Source organism: Neurospora crassa, linkage group II (assembly GCF_000182925.2).
Source record: "Neurospora crassa OR74A linkage group II, whole genome shotgun sequence".
Lineage (NCBI taxonomy): Eukaryota > Fungi > Ascomycota > Sordariomycetes > Sordariales > Sordariaceae > Neurospora > Neurospora crassa.
Window position 1 is genome coordinate 1,539,418 of NC_026502.1, and position 17,932 is coordinate 1,557,349.

The window sequence follows — 17,932 nt, forward strand, 5'->3', positions numbered from 1 at the left end:
CACCGTAAAACCAGGCTGGAACCAAAGAAAAGGTATCGCGAGAGGGAGAAACTCCTGAAAAGTCGACCTGTTCCGTCAAATTGAGATACCACCTCTCTAAGGTCCTGGACTCAGGTGCGTGGCCTATTATGAGCCTTGCGTGTTCTGTACCAGCTTCCCGAGTTATGTCATTGGCCGCTCTTCCTCTAAACGACTAGAAGGATACCGACTTGGAATATCCGAATTATTAACCCCTATTATCGAAGTAATTAGACAACGCTTTTAAGGAAGAGGGTACGAAGTTTCTCTACAAGACTAGTGCCTTTAGGGAGTGCGGCGGACGAATATCGGTTGTCCAAGGCTGTTAGCCTTGATGTTGCTCATTTTCAAGTCTCCGGCAAAAAGCTCGTCTAAGGTTGTAATCCCCTAGAGAAGGATCCCGCGTCGTAGAGCAATAACCAGGAGTCGGTGTGACAAAGAAGATAATCTTTTGATGTTGCTGTGGAGTGGATCGAAAGAGCAAAACATGGAAGTTTTCTGGCTATAACTCCTCCTCCTCTCTTTCCCAACGTAGCGGAGTCGCAATGCAGGTTGGACTTCAAGCGCGAGGCCAGGTTGGCATATAACAAGGAGTACAAGAAGAACCGCCTCGACAATGAGACGCCAGATGAACGGGAGGCTACCTAGGCTGGCAAGGAAGAGGGAGATTGATAGGAAGCTTATGATAACGAAACCGCGGAGCAACGCGCTGCAACAAATGCGAAAATAAGTCAGCGCCACAAAGACAAGAACGCGGCAGAAACGAAGGAATCTTCTCGGCTAGTGAGGTGTTTATTGAGATCAAGGACTTTGAGGTAATGTGATTAGTGGCTGTCCGTCAACCGGGCGGAATGAAATAAACCTACCCAACCGGGCTGGTGTTTCCCGCGAGGGATACCGTCCCGCCATGCTGACGAACTTTGAAGAGACCTACCCGGTGATTGAGAAGCAATCGTGGAACTCGTCATTTGATGTTCTTAGCCAAATTTCAATAAGTTCCCATAATGTCTCATCAGAACTCATCACGGCCCGTGCCCTAGTCACCCAATGACAGGTGTTAGACAGGATGGTTTTTACCTACCCCCGTACACACACCTCGGTGTGGTCGCTGAACATGGTGAACATCGCCGAACACTAAGGGTGTCGGTGGCCAGCTAGCTTGTACGTACAGATCGAATTCGCCAATTGAAAAGCAAGAATGGGTTGGTGAACTCGAAGCTGAAACTGAACCGTTCATGAGCATGGAGGAAGGTGTGATGAACTGGGAGCAGACCCCCTACAGTCTCTCCTTTGGGCTCGCCTACTATACTTAACGGTTTAGTAGATCGTATCAAGGTATCAGTTACTTTGGTTCCTCCTCCCGACTGGTCTCAGATTTCAATGAACTTGGTTCATGATTCTTCAAATTATTGGATTCATGAAAGCACCTGCCAATCGGGTACTGACCATTGCTTCCTTCCCACTGTCGCTGTGATAACTGCAGGAGTAACACGGAAATTACCACATCCAAAATCGTTCTTTCCCATTGGAAGACCTCATCATCACTGGAGGTAACTTCCCGAACTGGATTCTGGCTTTCTACTGGGGTCTACACCCAGTGGAGTATTGGATATATAAGCCCATCCCCAAGCCAGGATAACCGTCGAAAGCCCGCATGGCTCAGTGGTAGAGCGCATCACTAGTAGCGTCATAACCGACAATACATGATGAGGTCGTCAGTTCGATTCTGGCTGTGGGCATTTTTTTGTGCACTAAGGTTCCTTTTTTGCCTGTCTTTGGGTGTATTTTGTTTTTCTTTTTTGCTGAGCTTCAAGGGAACGCCACGATGTGGCCATCAACCTGTTTCTACAGGTGTGGGTGGTCGCGTATAGAGCAAAAGTCGGGTCGGCGGGACCAACAAGTATGGCTAGCGTGCAGTGCTCGGTTGTAGAAAAGTTGTAGGCGACGCTAACATCGATTGCGATGGCAGTTCTAGCGACGATAGAGTAGAGTACCGTATGCAAGATGCCCGAATTCTTGTTGTGCACGAGTCCGAAACGGGGGGCCAAAGGAGGAACTTGGTAGCGGTTATGCGTAGTCGACTTCTTCAACCAAGATCCGCCGAAGCGAACTCTTCGGATCCGTCAACCAAGCTCGGCTGATTGAACCGGTTGCGCGGAAGGTTGAAATGGCCGTAAGTAGTCTCGAACATGTAAGCTCACCACACGATCTTTTGCGCAGCCTTGTGAGTACCTCTGAGAGCAGAAAGGGGCGCCGGATGAGTTTTGATGTATACAGGCTACGAGAGTGGTCGCTTCTGCTGGTGAGAGATACCATGGAGTTATGATGTGATACGCTTAATTCGTTTTTTGCTCATCGTCCACGTTCATGTCCTCGACCTGTCTTCGAGGAGCTTCGTTGAACAGACTATGGACCGCGGCCCATCTTATCCGCCGCTTATAGTTTCGAAGCTCCGCTGGGGTCGGCTGTTGTGGGTATGATTTGTCTTGTTCCATGATTTTGTTCATGGTTGTGTTCATTTAAAAGCGGCCCAGATACTGCGCTGGCTTCATCATTACGCAAGACGTTAAGCGCTAGCTCGGCCTCCCTCGTTGCAATGCGGTCTTGGTTCTCCTCTTCGCCTAGGGCGATGGCCGAAACGTCCAGTGTCCGTATCGGATCGATGTAGTATCGTTCCACTGTCCGGGCCTCTGGATCATGGTTCAGCAGCGCTCTGGCACTCTTGATGCCAACTCTTCTGTGTTTGGCGAACGGCCAGAGGTGAGAGTACCCTCCGTCGCGGGGAAACGCATCTTGGAAACGGCCAAAGAAGCTTGAATGGACATGATGCAGCTAGACACAAGGGCGTTCGCACTCCTTCGTCTCAGTGAGTAAAACGTGATGCTTTGTGGGAAACCGAGTTTCATTCCTCGGTCTTTGAGGTAGAGTGTCAGCGAGTTCGCACTGACGGGTTTGTTTGTCTGATACAACCCCATCCCCTTCAGCCCTTGAATTGTAGGATGACCGGGTCGTCCAGGTATCTCTCCTTGATGATGATGTTGCGCCGATCTCCATCCAAAAGCTCGTCAATGGTGCTGTAATGCTTGAAAATTCCCCTCCGGCCCTCCGGGAGGGCGATCACCAGAAGCCTCTGATGCAGGACAGACAGAAACATACTATCTGCCTATTGGGCAGGCATGATGTTAAAACATTATGTGCGCATGGCATTGGGCTTAAAAGCTGAACGCTCAGCGTCATGGTCGTAGTTGGTCCCGAGACAACGAATGGTGAGCCTGACCTCGAACATCCCCGAGGCTCTCTCCACGGGAGATGGGAACGCCCTTCCTATTTAAGAACATGCCGTTGTCGTGCATACCGGACCAGCCGATGCTGCCTGATTGAAGAGCACATATGCGGCCCAAAGCCCAAGCAATATGGTGGACCTCGGCCACTTCTCGAGATCCCGTGTGGAGGATATCGTGATCGATCAGCATCCGCAATTCTGGGAGGCCGACGTCGTTGCAGTAAGTTCGTTTGGACCTGGTGCCGGTCTCCAGAAGTCCCTCGGCCGCAATACTGTTCCTGAGCGTTGCCAGGGAGAACTTTGGCCCCTCGTGAAGAGTCCATGTTCTGTTGGCCCAGAAAATGAATGCGTCCCAATACTGGGTATAGTAGAGATATTCCAAATATTCGGGATTTTCCATCTGGTCTTCCAATTTTAAAGGCCTGTCGTCTAAGACAGAAGGCCATATGAAGACGACAAGAGCCATTAGGCGACACCCATCAGATGGAAGATTATATAGGTAGTATTGTAAGTTCTTGCTATTGTCCTATATCGCTTCTAACCGAGGAAAGTTTCTCTTTTAAAAGGGAATGTGTGAACAATCGCATATAAGGGCGCCTGGGACTCTCATCAGGGTCTTCAGGGCGACATCTTTACGGGTTCGCTCTCCAGGTCGGCGCCCTTTTAAAACCCCTCACAGCAACTGGAGTAATTGACAGGTGGTGGATAGTATGGAGAGGGGACTCCCCTTCCGCGTGCCACTATCCAGGCCATACTCCCTTCCCAACTCGTCTGATACCAAAGCCACTAATCTTTGATGCTCTCGAGCGACTAGAACTGTGTGATTCCCGGACATTGCCAACGCAACCAGCCAGATCAAGCCATACCAGACTATACAGTCTAACGAGACAGCAGATCTACTACTGTGTAAACCGCTCACAGCAATATTTCCAATAGACTTCTCATATCCGGCTTCCGACAGCATTCTATGCCGGTCGTCTTCGGATATAACCATATACAGCGCGGCCTTTTTGGGCGTAACGCTATCCCGACCAGCGAAATAACAATTTTTGTTGATATGTCGGGTAACAAAGTAATTATAGTGGATCATAGCGCGGATCCAGTCGTCTGCAGAGTAGCCACCCCAGCTACACTCTTTGGAAAAATCCTGGGTATAGCGAAATGTGCCATTGAAATTTGTGCCTATGGTGGAGGTTTTGAGGTGGTGAGGTACATTGCGAGAAAGGCGGCCGTAAAATGAATCTTGTTTCGGTTCCCTGGGCGGCGTTGTTCTGGTGTAGGGTTCTTTAAGTCTCCGACCCGGATGGTATATAGAGTCTAAGGGACCTCCGGCGCTTTAACGATAAAATCCAGGATGTGACCGTACTGTGGGTGTGTAAAGGATTGGGGGAAATCCCCCAAGTATAGCACGAAGACACAAGAACATCGCCGCCACGAATGAAGACGGTCCGAGACCTGAGATAGAAGTCAACTAATACGAGTACACTACCATAGACCTTACTATTCAATCACACGATGAATCAGCGGCAAATCGACAATCCGGTGGACTCGCAAGCCGCTCGAGGCGAGCTAAAAGAGGACAATACGGGCAAAAGAAGCTGGGCAACACGTGAGAAGCAAGCAACGGCAGAGGCAGAATCCTTCACAAGCAAGCGTACCGCGTGGTTCAGGAGACTCTCTGGTAATGGGGACACAGACACAATAGGCAATAACAAGCAGGCGGCGGCGGCGGTAGAGGCGGATACATTGTTGGAAGAGGCTTTAGACGGCTATAAAGAGGCATTTGCTAGACCTCCGGTGGGAAATCAGAAGGTAGCAAATGTGAACCCCACCGCCATACTGCAATCATCGAGAGAGAAATTGAAAGAAAAGGGATTCCAGTCTCCCGACCAGCTTTCCCACCAGATCCGGACAGTGACGGTGAGAGCGAGGGACAGATTTGCTGCCGCCAACGATGAGACCTTTAACCAGTAGTTTGCAAGCCTGAAGACGAAGAGTGACAGTGACGTTAGGAGGTAAGCACCCTCCCTCCCTCCCTCAAGTTGGGATAGAAGTATACAAACTTTCTAACTTGTAAAAAAGAAGGAAAGCCCTCTGGAACAAATACACCTCGAACACCACACACTTCACTCCTGTCGCTCCGCCGCTGGAACCAGAAGCGATCCGGACCGGGTTCATAGCGCCACTACCAGGAAAGGAGGGGGTACGACCATGGCGAGCATCCCTCACGATCATCTCGCGGTAACCCTTCCGCTGGAAGTCGGCAGCGCCATGGTGCGGGGCGCGGGGAAGATTGCTGAGGATGGTGGGCAGACCGTCCTGCTCCAGACGCGCATGTATGCGATCGATGAAACGGTTGGCAGTACGAACGAAGGACTCCAATCTCTGGTTGAATCCGGCCGGGCCACCCGACAACACAGCAACGGCTGCCGCCTAGACAGCGTTGCGGGCGTCGCAAAGGCCGGCGGGGACGTCCAACATATACTTGTTGACGGTGAGGGAGCAGGTCGCGTTCTGGGAGTCAGCAGCTAGAGCGGCGCTCTGGGTCCTGTTCCTATTAGCCTTATTATTCTAGTGTTGGGATGACGCAGCGGTGGGAGAGACGAGATCAGTTCGCTGTGGCGGTGGGTGAGAACCGTCATAGCTGTAAGCAAAGTAGGAGCGGCGTGGAGATCGACGGCCGAGAAGAAGCTGGGGGTTTTCATCCGGCGGCGTTTAACGCCGCACGGTTTTCCCCTCCAGAGAACTGGAGAAGGACCCCATGCCAATAGGACACTATAGTTACATAGTACAGGGTAAAAGATTATTATTATTATTATTCACTCGTGTCGCTGCCCATAGCGAAGTCATAGAGCGCGGATATAAGATCTTCGTTCCTTAGAGTATCGCAACCTAGGCCGCTATAGACCTTGCAGTCCCGGCCTTCGACGATGAGGAAGTGGATGATTGCTGTGATAGTCTTGAGGCTGCAGTAATTCCCTGCCCAGCTCTCTTTTTGGCCAGATGCGCTTTCCAAGAGAAGGGATCTCGACCCAGGTTACTAATCTTCTAGTGAAACCACCAAATCCTGTAACCAACCAAACCAATGTTGAACTTGGCCTGCTAGGCTCAAGGGCTTTCTATATGAAGTCCTGCGGTAGAGACAATATTATTAGTAGTGGACAAAGCCCCATAAGTAGAGGACAGAACCACATATTGGGAGGACAAGACCATATGTGGGAAAGACAAAACCACATATGTGGAGGGCAAACATCATCGGTGTCCTATGCTGCACGCATACTTCCGCGAGCCTGACTTTAAGGATGACGAGTTGACCTGGTTGATCACCGGATACATTTTCTCGGCAAGAACCGTACTAGCCTCCTCTTGTGAACGCCGGCTGGTAGGTCCAGTCGGCGACCCCTAATGGGCGTATCGAAGCGTATACGGGACCCCAAAAGCCTGGCGTATCCGGCCATATTGATCGAGCAATCAGCGTCACCGGCCGTGACGGGCGGTCCACTATGCACGAATACAACCCCCTGGACCACCTCCTGGAGGCAACTCGCGCCCTGGCCGGTTTGGCAGACGGTGCCGACTTCGTTGTCAAATCGCAACTAGTGCCCACCTTCGGCGCTATTTGTGGCATGGCAAACGACAAGCAGACTTTTGCGGACAACTCCTGGAACGCTGTGCAAGCCCTTATTCAAGATCTAAAGCCCGACTGCCAGCGAGACTTGTTGTACGACGCCCCGAGGGACTTGTAGCCGCTAAAAATCGCGGGTAAGGTCTGTGAGAGACTCTTGAGCAATTGGAGAAATCTTGGGATACGGGCTTTACCGTGAATGGAAGGTGGTAGCCAAAATCCACGAGACGATATTGATGATGCACTTGTTGGGTATGAAGATAACAAGGACACTTGTCTCAGCGGTAAAGGTGTGCAGGACAAAAATTCCAATAGTAGAGATAGAAATCTCCTCGGTGAGACTGGGGTCTAGTATTCCTTCTGATGGTTTCCCAAGGCGAGGTAGACACCTTGACTGCGACTCCAGCTACCGCGGAATAATAGCATGTCGAAAATTTCCTGCTATCGACATCAATCATAATGCCGAACTACGGCTCCACAGGAGGGACTCGGAAGCGATCCTTGTTCGTAGAGGAGGACAGTATCGCCCATTTCTGATCGCCGAATAGTTTCTCGGAGTTGTTGACCGGGCTGAGTTTGTTGCATCGGTTCCGGTTGGTTGGAATGACGTTGATGTAGGTCGTCTCGAACATGTATTGGCCCCAGGCCTCAGCCGACGCTCAAGTTTACCGTCGCTTCGGTTGCGGTCCAACGAGAAGGAGAAGAATGGGCGTGGTTGTGCTTTACAATAACGTCCTTCTCAACAAGGTTTTGTAGCGGTGGGTAAAGGTGTAGGGAAGGGCTACCGTTATTCCTATGAGTTCGATGGCCGTGTGTGGTGGTGTGATAGCCCAGTTGAGGCTGGTTGGGCTTAGGGAAGGGATGAACTTACGGCATTTGCGGCCATATATCCGAGAACGAATATTATAGCCGTAGCCGCAATGCTATCAGCGCAATTATTAAAGCAAAGAGGACTGACCTCCGCAAAGATATCGACGATGCCCCATTAAGTAGTGCATTCAATCGCCCGATTAACCACGTCATAACGAAGGCCGCGTACCATAACACAAGCGTTGGAGCTGCCAATTCAAAGTCGGATTAGATATTGAACCTCGACAAGGCGGGATTGATGTCGATGATCAACGAGAAAGGCCGACGTTTCTACGCCTCTAACCAGTCAGCTACCTATCATTGCATACTGGGACACGGGAATAGTTTCCCCGGTTAGACAACAAATAAAATGCATACTGGAGTACAATGTCGACTCTCCGGTTACTACGATCAATACTTACAAACCCAAGTATGCGGGAACCATCGGCTATAATAAATTGAGATTGAAGTCGTACGTAGTAATAGCGGTCTACATGAAGGACGTAGGTCTAGTCGACGACTAGTACGGGGCCATCACGGAGGCACGCCGCAACTGGATCAAATCGCACAACACGCCTGGGAAGGTACACAAGACGGACTTAGATCACTTGTACAAGAGTATTCCATCGTCGGACCAAGCTGAGTTTACCTTCCGAATGATCGAGTGACCTAGAGGTGGCGTGTGTTTTGTTTCCTCCCGAGGGAAGGAAGGAACCCTCGCAAGCTCAGAGCTCACGCAGTCTTGGGAGTCAAATTCCTGACGGGTGGGTGTTTCACTGATTGGAAAGTGCATATCAACAACTTGAACCACAGCCAGGGAGAGTCACAGCGTGACATAATAAGTAGGACAATGGAGTGAGCGCCTGCTAAGTTAGTAGTCACATGCTAGCGACGATAGGTTTGACCAGGCAGGTAAGTACCTAAGCTATGTCGTCCCCGACACAATCGTTGAGACCCTCGACATCACACCTTGGGTATACCCTTACTACGTACCCAAGCATCTTCATTACACCTTTGAACTTGATTCTTACTCAATTGCTGTACAGAAATATGCCAAAGGGATTTTAGCTGATGTGTTTTTGATTTATTATAATGCTTATTACTATTTTGCAACAGCCTCTCTTAGCTATTCTGAACGGTATCGGACTAGTTCAACTTGAATGATTCATTCATTGGCCGCCCAGAAAAGGTCTCATGAATTTCTTGACGGACGAGCTAAGTAAGTGGCTTCCCAAGGCAAAGCCGAGTGAGTGTCAGAGAAAGGAGATACGGAAGGAACGAGTTATCACTTGTTCAGAACGCCTCTTTTTGATGGTTCTCCAGTTCCCCTGGAATGCATAGCTGATTGGAGAGTATTGACAATTGTACATGAAAGTATCTTCTAGCCTGGTACATGAAGTAACCAAGCCTGAGTCTAAATGCCGTCGAATAAATTATCGTCGTGAGTCGAGACCTGAACGTACCCCGAGTTAGGTAATCACTGATCAAAAGGGGTGAAACACATTCCTGCCAGCGTTTACGTCTCACAAATAACAACATGGATGAATCGCTGAATGGCTGATGAATCATGGATGACCTACATCCATAACAGCAACTGAGCGAAGAGGTAGTCAGGCACGTGTCAGGGTCACTAATGCCGGACAACAGGAAGTTACTGTAGGCAAACTATATATAATGAACTTCCAAGTGCTAGGTCATGTCTGTGAAAGAGAAGTTAAACGACGGGGAAAAGGTATTGTCCACGTCGAGGAACGATCTTCCACGATGTAGACCCCGGAGGCCCAGGAAGGCTATGGTTTCTTACATGACGGCATGGTTCAACCGGTGATGACCGAGCTCCTGCTACAAGGCTGGCGAACATAGCCAAAGTCGCCGAAATAGGTAGTATTGACTTCATCAAGGGTCACAGTCAACAAGATAACGACGAAGGTAAAAAGATTTGAACTTTTTTTGCCATCCCATTTTGCAAATGAAACCCCGCCAACCGTACACCATCCCAAGCCGTTTTATGTTTTACCCCTCAAAAATAGCGTAGACACATTCAGCCATCCATCCATGTATGTAAACGAATCCGCTCAAACATTCATTAAACAGCAAGTCCAACAAACCTCCGAAACCCAAGCTTAAGCCTTAACCATAACAGCCTCAAAGCTCTCCTCCAAGATCTTCAACCCCTCTTCGATCTCTCCCTCCGTCACCAACAAACTCGGCACAAACCTGAGGGTGTTCGTTCCCGCGGTGATAACCAGCAGTCCCCTCTCCCTCGCAGCCTTGATCACGGGGGTAGGATCCTCGCTCAGCTGCAGGCCCAAGATAAGTCCCTTGCCTCTGACCTCCTTGACCAAGCTCGGGAACTTGTTCCTGAGCTTCTCAAACCCTCGCAGGAAAACCTCGCTCTTGGCCTTGACTCCCTCCTGCAGTTGCTTGTCGGCCAGCCTGCCAACAATGTAATGCGCCAGTCTGCACGCAAGCGGGTTGCCGCCAAAGGTAGTGCCGTGGTCGCCGACCTTGATCTTGGAAGCGACGTGCTCGTTGACGATCGTAGCGGCGATAGGGAAGCCGTTGCCGATGGCCTTGGCGGTCGTCAAGATATCGGGGTGAGCTTCCTTGGGCAAGGAAGAGTGCGCCCAGAAGGTTCCCGTGCGGGCCAAACCGCACTGGATCTCGTCGTAGTGGAGCAGCGCGCCCACCTCGCGGCAGCGCTTACCCAGCGCCACGAGGAATTCCTCAGTGGCGGGCATCACGCCTCCCTCACCCTGGATGGGCTCGACGATGACGGAGCAGGTCTTTTCGGTGACCAAAGAGGGGATAGCGGCAATGTCGTTGTAGGTGCCTACTTTGAAGCCGGGGACCATGGGCGCAAAGGGGGCCTGGTACTTGGGGTTGGGCGTGGCGGAGAGGGAACCCATGGTGCGGCCGTGGAAGGCGTTTTGGAAGCAGACAATTTCGACTTTGGAACCCGAGGGGTCGAGCACCTTGCCGACTTTGCGGGCGAACTTGATACCGGCTTCGTTGGCTTCGGACCCGGAGTTGCAGACGAAGACGGAGGAGGCGTCGTGCATGCCGCCCGAGGCCTTTGTGGATTCGACGAGGAGCTTGGAGAGCGCGCCGGTCCAGGGGTTGTAGTAGAGGTTGGAGGCGTGGACGAGTTCCTGGGCCTGTCGAGGCAATCGTTAAGTCAGTTGACAATTATCCATCTTGAATACAAGGAGGAGTTGATTATGACGCACCTGCTCAGCAATGATCTTGGAAAACTCCTCATCACAATGACCGAGCGAGTTAACAGCAATACCCGACGTGAAGTCGAGGTACTTGCGGTCCTCCAAGTCCCAAAGGTAAGAGCCCTTGCCCTTGACGAAGACGGGAGGAGGGCGAGAGTAGGTGGTCACCATGTAGGGGACGTGCTCGCGGACCATCTTGCCGCTGGGCGAATCCTCGGTCGGATCGGGGTGGGTGAGCTGAGAGGCGGTGGCATAGGAGCGGCGGGCAGCAGTAGCAGCACCGGCACCGGCGCCGGCGAGGCGGGTGGCAGGCGCCGCGTTGACGGCAGCGACCCGGCGGAGGGCGGTGCGGAAGGCCATGGTGACGGACGGGCGGGCGGACGGAGAGGGAGGCCGGATGGGAGAGAGAGGTGCAAAAAAGGAAGAAGAGGCTTGCCGGGTGAGGGAAAGGGTAGGTAGATAACAAAGATTAGGTGGTGGAGGACGAAGAGTCACTACCCCAGATTAGACAAACGTAAATTAAGTGGATTCGTTGGGACGAACGGGACGGGATTGACAGGGACGAGGCCGGAAGACAAACAACGATAACGACAACAAGAAGAGTTCAATTGACGCCAGAAAAGAAATTCATTCTACAACAATGACAGCGACGATATGTGATTGACGAGAACCCAAAGACAAATCAGTCACGCCATGTGAGCATTTAAGCTGTCTCTGGTTATCTTCTCCAGTCAGTCAGTCATACATAGTGTACAGTCATTGTCACAGGACAAGAAAAAGGCTCGCCTCGCTAGGATGCGGAGTGTACCGATTTCGGGGGTTTCCTGTAAATTTTGGCCGAACACCCATTGCGACAACTATCGATTAGATCCTTTTGACCAATTGGCTTGTCTAAATCCATCAAGGTCCCCCTTATCAGATCTTTAGTAGCTGAACTGAATGGGGTGTGTTTTTGGGCTTGGAAGATGCCTGTCTGGAGTTGGTCGTCATCTTTATCTCGTCGTCTCGAAAAATTGGGGACCAGTGAGTCCGGGTAAACATGATTTTTGACTTTCCAGCTCCGCGGCTTGCAGTTCCCCGTTGTTTCGCTGTCCCGTTGTTGGAGCGGATGGACCTGGCCTGGCTTTGGGTTGACATCGGGACGGATGAAGCACAGGTCGCCGCTTGCGCAATGCAACTGACTCAACTTGCTCGTTCTTGGCCAGCTGGCCAGGGTTAGGAGAAACTGAGCTGAGCCTCAACCTTCGCAGCCTCATTTCCTCCAGGCGTGGCTGAGAGAGCACAGCACAGCTGGCAGCACTATGTAACCTCCCACTCAGCACCTGGCAGCAAGCTCACAACGGCCTGACAAGGGCCTGTCATCCAGCTGACCGAGACCTATAAACTCCACCCGAATTTTCACAGCTTTCACTCGTGCACAGACCCCATTCCCCTCCGGTCTGAAGGGTATAAAACGTCGTTCAGCCAGTCTCTCTTTTAGACTTTTTTTTCTCCTTTCTTTCCTCGCCCTTCGGGGCAATTTGGTCAATTTGAAACGATACAGAGAAGATTAGCATGGCCCCTGCACTAAGGATGACACGCTACTCAAAGAGACGCTACCAAATTTTTTTTTTTTTTCACTTTGATCCTAGCCTGAGCGGTTGGGACATTGGGAAGAAAACAGTTCTGGTTGTTCGCGGTTGTGATGTTGTCTCGTTGCGCCGATGTTCCTCTTCGTTTTCCGTATCCATTCACTGTTCCACCACCCTGGAGGTTTGGACTGCGCATCCAGTAGTCATAAACTTGAAATCAATTTATTTCACCCGCCCACTGCACCCAACACCCAACTTATCCTACTTTGCCTCCTGATATTTTCCAGCGCTATCCAAAACTAGTATTAATTCTGTGTGCGTGTTTATCATTAATCATCAACCACCGAGCCACCCAATCCAGTTCATTGTGTTACTGGCGCATTTCCCAATCAGCCTTGCCATCCTGCCAACCTGCCTCCCTGATTGACAAATTACTCACAACTGCCTCCCACCATCCATCATGTTTACCACCACCCTCTGTCCATCATCGTCATCATCGACATCTGTCAGTGTCCCTGTCTTTGATGACCTCGTCCATCACCTCCTCCTTGTCCGTTCCGTCCTCCTCCACCCTGATCACCTCCCCGCCTTCCTCCGCCATCGTCATCGTTTCCTCTGCTGTGACTGCTTGACCCATTCCCATTCCCACCATCACCACCACTACCGCCGGTAATAAACGTCTCATCAAATAACCCATACCAAGCATACGCGTCAAAATTAGATAACGACTCCATCATATGACTGTCCCCGATGGCGTCCAGGCCCAACGCATCCGGCAAGTTGTGGAGGTTGATCTCGTTGCACTCAAACATAAAGTCGGGCGTAAAAGCAGAGTAAAGACCTGTCGAGAAGGTGTTCTGGTTGAAGGGATCGACTACACCGAGTCCGGGGTTAGGACTGGGGCGTGAGGTTGCTTGGTGATAATAGTCATTGTTGTTGGTAGTACTGTTGTGGTTGCTGTTATCATACGAGTTGTTATTGTTGTTGGTGTTGTTGTGGTGCTGTTGCTGCTGCTGCTGCTGCTGTGGGTAATGAGTCTGGCCCTGGGTTTGGTAGGAAGGGGAACTGTTGTGACCGCTGTGTCCGTGATGTTGCTGTTGTTGATTCTGATTCTGATGGTGCAGCCCTCCTGGATCTGTCAAGGGTCCCGATGGGGGAGATAATAGAGTGTTATCAAATGGAGTGCTTGCATGTTGCGTTGATGGACTGTTCAGGTACGAGTGGCGATGAGGCGGGGGTGCGAGCGGTGGCAAGGCTGGGCTGAGGCTCTTCCCATAGGCGTTAAAGTTTGATTCGCTTATGGTGGGACTGTCTGATCCCACCGTCATGTCATCCGAGCCGGGTGTTTCGTACTTGAGGGATGTTCCCCTGCTTAAAGTGGAAGTGGAACGTCTATCGCGAAGATGGCTGAACGAAGATGAACGGCCCTGATACCTTGCTGCCGGAACATTGGGTTGCGGATGCGGTGGCGGATGGAACACCACCGTTGGTGTGTCCTGCCGGATCGGATCATAGATCATGTTTCCTGGTGGCGTTGCGGCTGTGGTAGGCTGTGATGTAGGTGGAAGAGGCGAAGCGACTGATGACATAGAAGGAACTAACATGAAATTGTTGGACATGGTGGGGTTGGCCGTGTTTGTATAGATTCTCGTGAGATTCGAGCTGGGCGAGCTTGTCGTACCGGACGTGTTTGTATACAGTCTCGTGAGGTTCGAGTTGGGTGAGTTCGTTGTGCCAGTAAGCGAAAAGGCAATAGGCGGCACACCTGGCGAAGGTGGGATCGGATTCTCGAACCCCATCAACCGCTGCACTGAGGCCTGGCGGGTTCGAGCAAGCATACGCTCGAGCTCGCCCGGTGCAAATGTCTCACAGTCCTCAATGCCCTGTGATCTCTGTTCCATGGCGTTGAGGATGTACCCAACTCCTGCCCAGTACTGCTCAACGCGTGCAAGTGCCTGAGAGCAGCGCGAGTAGTTCGCAGCCGCGGCCGAAGTGAGTAAGGAGTGTCGCGGTCTATTGTCGGTCGGTATGCTCAAACGTCCGCCATGTGTTTTCGAGCCGGTACTCTTGTTGTTGTTCGCTCCTGGGGATTGCTCCCGTGATGGTGGGCTTGAAGCACTCAATGCAGACTCTTTGAGGAAGGCGCATCCGGCGATGAAGATGGGCTGGGACGTGAAAGGATTGCCAATGTAGCTCTGATGATCAATGAGTTCGGCAAAGGCAACGATATCCGCAATGGTCTTTGCGCTCGATCTGGCCAGCTCACGACTGTTGGACAACAGCTGAATGTTGGTGAGCTTACCGAACGGCGTGAGTAGTGCTGGTTCATGGAGGATAATGATCATGGCATGGAACCAGAAATGAAGTAGTATGAAAATGGTTCCCTGGCCAGCCTCGACGTAGTGCTTGAAGTTGTGGGTATTGAATACCAGCCGCTCGTGTTGTTTCGAGTAGATTATCGTCAAGTCGCTTTCCATTTGCCGCAGCTTCTTCATGCTTTCCTCCGTGAGATCATTCGCATCCCGGATGTTGTTGAGGACATCGGACGCGCGACCGTAAAGATGGATGATCTTGATGCACGCCGGGAAGGGATCTGGCCAACCCTCTTGATCAAGAGTGGGTTCGGGAATTTCCAAATCCATGTCATCATCTCGCAAAGTGACTGGCCTACCTGTGCCGGATGAGATGATTCTGTCCAGCATAAAGACTGCCCAGAACGTATCGATACGTGCCTGCTCCACTTCCTTTTGCTCTTCGGGGCTGATTGTTTCCTCCTCTTCTTGCTTGTCCGTGGGCGAGTTTCCGTCGTCATTATACTTACTTAGCCACCTCCTGGTGAACCATGGATCACGAGACCCTTGATATTTGACACCCTCCTTCTTCTGAAGACCTAGGTCAGTAGCCATGCGGATGGCAAGGCCCAAATACATCCAAAGGGCACTGTCCTGGTTTGCGCCAAAAGCCTCGTATGCCATGAGCAGAAAGGCCTGAACAGCCGCGACTGACGGACAGGAAAACGTTTCAACGGTGGCGTTCTTGACTCGTTGAGCAAAGACGTCACCATACTCGGACTTGGGAACTCTGCTGCCGTCCTGCTCATTGGTGAAGGTAGGAAGCTCAGAGAATCGGGCAGCCAACGCACACATGGCATCGACCAAGATGGGCTCCACCTGCTTCTCCTCGAGTTGGCGCATGAAACGTTCCTCCTTTAAGAAGGGGTAGTTGCAACCCAGACGAATAAAGAAGGTCTTGACCAAGACCTTGATGATTTCGGGCACCGGCTTGGAGTCGTCGGTGGAGTATACTGGCATGTCCTCCAGGGTGGGAATGTCCTTAAGGGTTTCCTGGATCATTCTAGGCTGTATGTGATGTGACGGCGTTGGTGTTGTTGCGACTGACGAGCCGGTTCTCATGAACCGTGGGTCCCTAAACGAGGGTTCTTTGGGCAGGTTTTGCTTGAACCCGGGGACAATCGCCGTGGGACCGAAATAGCGAAAATACGGTATACGATCTCTTCTCCGTACGGAATGGCTGTGGTGCTGTGTCGGTGACCGAATGCCGTTGGAGTTGGACTGTCTCGCCGTTCTCGTAGAGCTGGGTGACCTTGAATCCTGACCCCAGTCATTGCTAAGTCCCCGCGGCCGGGTGCCTGAATAACTGTGGTTTGGGATGGAATCACGCCTCATGGAAGCATCTCTATCCACAACGGCAAAGCCGGCCGTTTTGCTCGCTGGGGCCGTCTTGCTCTTCCATTGTCGGTGAGGTTCTTCCGCTTCCTCCTCCTCGTTGTCATCGGAATGTTCATCATCATCATCATCATCATCCGCCTCCCTTTTCACCCCGGCAACTTGGTCGTGATCACCTTTTGTCAGGCCGTTGCCCCGGTTGTCCTCCTTCCTTCGCTCGACCAGATCGTTGTAACCTTGACACTGGTGCCCGTTCTTGGTGCAGGTCGAACAGACCGGTTTCTCACCGGCACATCGGGTTTTCCTCTTGCGGCATGTCAAGCATCTGTCAAGGTAAGTTGGTTAAGATAGAGCCCATATATTGTCACACATTCTTTCTTGTTGCTAATCTCCATGCCGCCGGTTTCTCCGTGGTTTCTCGGGCAGCGGGGCTCTTTGAATTACGCGTCTCCTCGGCCACATGGCTTGCAGTATGGGATGAAAGCATGCATAATCATTGATGTGATATGATGGGGATACAAAAAGGGGAACACGTACGCTGCGTTGATCCTCCGCCTCTTGGAAGGAGGTTGGCCTTGGTTGTTTACAAAGCGTATCTGCTTGGGAGGCGGCAGGGGTGCGGTCATCAGGGTCATTTCAGGCATAGCTTTATAAAATAACCATGATGGTTTGCCAAACACTCAGATTGTAAATATTTTGTCGATTTTCGAGGCCGCCCCGTGAAACCGTTGCTGGAATGGAGGATAAGTGATGGTGGTGCTGAGTGGTGACGGACGCTTGGCGCACGTTCAAGATGGTGGGGAAGCCTATGTTTGTGGAAATGATGATGGAAGCTATTCTTGGCAGCAGTGTTAGGTATGGATGGGTTTGGGCGGCACGCGGTTGTTGGTTGTTCGGCGTGGCCAAATTGCCCTGGTAAGATTTTGTGATATATCCGAGCTTCCGCCCAATGAGTGAAGGAGCCGTCCCAACGTTAGTGTGAAGCTTCTTCTCTCTCTTGTTGTGTTGGCTTGCCGTTTCGTGCAAGAGCAGAGACGATCTTTTCAACAGGCGCGCAATAGCATAACTACCTAGTTATGCATCGGTCATGCCGTTGAACGTGATTTTGCGGGCAACGATCATTTCCGGGATTCGGAAAAGGGTGTCGAAGAATAACGGTCAAGATGGCTTGGAAGCGTAGTCAGGTGGTGTGCAAGCGTCCGGTACGTCAGAGACCCCTCGTTCTAGACTGGCAGGACTGGCCAAAAGGAGAGCTGGCAATATGGGGAAGTAGGATTCCAAGGGTTAATTCAGCATGCCGATCTCGAAGACAACCTGGAAGCCGCGCAAGCACGGGATTTCGTTCTCTGCTGGGCTTATTTGCTAACGTCGTATCAGAACGCAACCCTGACATGCCCCAAACACAAGTGAAGCTCCAACAACAAGAAGGGGAATGAATACCTCGGTGGCGCGTGCTCATGTGCTCTCGTATGTGACTGAATTGAGACAAGGAAGGAATGGAAGGGCTTGAGAAGTGAGAGATGTGTGTCGTGGCTGGATTTGGGGCTCCGGCTATGGAAACGAAGTGGAGGGAGATAGATGGCACGATGACCTGAAAGGTGGATCGCAACAAGCAGATCCCTCGTCCGAAGCGCGACCGAAGATCTGCAGTGGTGAGGTGCCCCAGCACTTGTAGGTGT

The 17,932-nt window shown here is 51.4% G+C and overlaps 3 protein-coding genes and 1 non-coding gene across 4 annotated transcripts; 1 reads left to right on the top strand and 3 right to left on the bottom strand.

The window, feature by feature from the left end:
- The first annotated feature begins 1,666 nt into the window (after positions 1 to 1,666).
- On the top strand, positions 1,667 to 1,757 carry NCU15264. Its single transcript has one exon. It is a non-coding gene; the product is annotated as a tRNA-Thr (tRNA).
- A 597-nt stretch (positions 1,758 to 2,354) lies between these two features.
- NCU11108 (hypothetical protein) lies at positions 2,355 to 3,767 on the bottom strand (the record flags this gene model as incomplete). Its single annotated transcript, XM_001728128.2, has 3 exons — positions 2,355 to 2,483; positions 2,557 to 2,708; positions 3,296 to 3,767. The coding sequence occupies 3 exons, from the start codon at positions 3,765 to 3,767 to the stop codon at positions 2,355 to 2,357; spliced, it is 753 nt and encodes a 250-aa protein (XP_001728180.2).
- Positions 3,768 to 9,435: 5,668 nt separating this feature from the next.
- On the bottom strand, positions 9,436 to 11,860 carry arg-5 (arginine-5). Its single transcript, XM_958405.2, has 2 exons — positions 11,006 to 11,860; positions 9,436 to 10,933 (listed from the first exon to the last, which is right to left on the bottom strand). The coding sequence occupies exons 1-2, from the start codon at positions 11,354 to 11,356 to the stop codon at positions 9,899 to 9,901; spliced, it is 1,386 nt and encodes a 461-aa protein (XP_963498.1). The 5' UTR covers positions 11,357 to 11,860; the 3' UTR covers positions 9,436 to 9,898.
- Positions 11,861 to 12,799: 939 nt separating this feature from the next.
- Positions 12,800 to 16,888, bottom strand: NCU05411 (pathway-specific nitrogen regulator; the record flags this gene model as incomplete). Its single annotated transcript, XM_958406.3, has 2 exons — positions 12,800 to 16,578; positions 16,791 to 16,888. 2 exons carry the CDS (start codon positions 16,886 to 16,888, stop codon positions 13,074 to 13,076), a joined length of 3,603 nt encoding a protein of 1,200 aa, XP_963499.2. The 3' UTR covers positions 12,800 to 13,073.
- Positions 16,889 to 17,932: the final 1,044 nt, after the last annotated feature.

What these genes read in the sequence shown, in the direction of transcription:
- arg-5 (XM_958405.2), bottom strand. Translation starts at nt 11,356, where the DNA reads ATGGCCTTCCGCACCGCCCTCCGCCGGGTCGCTGCCGTCAACGCGGCG. An exon ending in CCAAGATCATTGCTGAGCAG is followed by an intron (nt 10,934 to 11,005) that starts GTGCGTCATAAT and finishes TTGCCTCGACAG; the next exon opens with GCCCAGGAACTCGTCCACGC.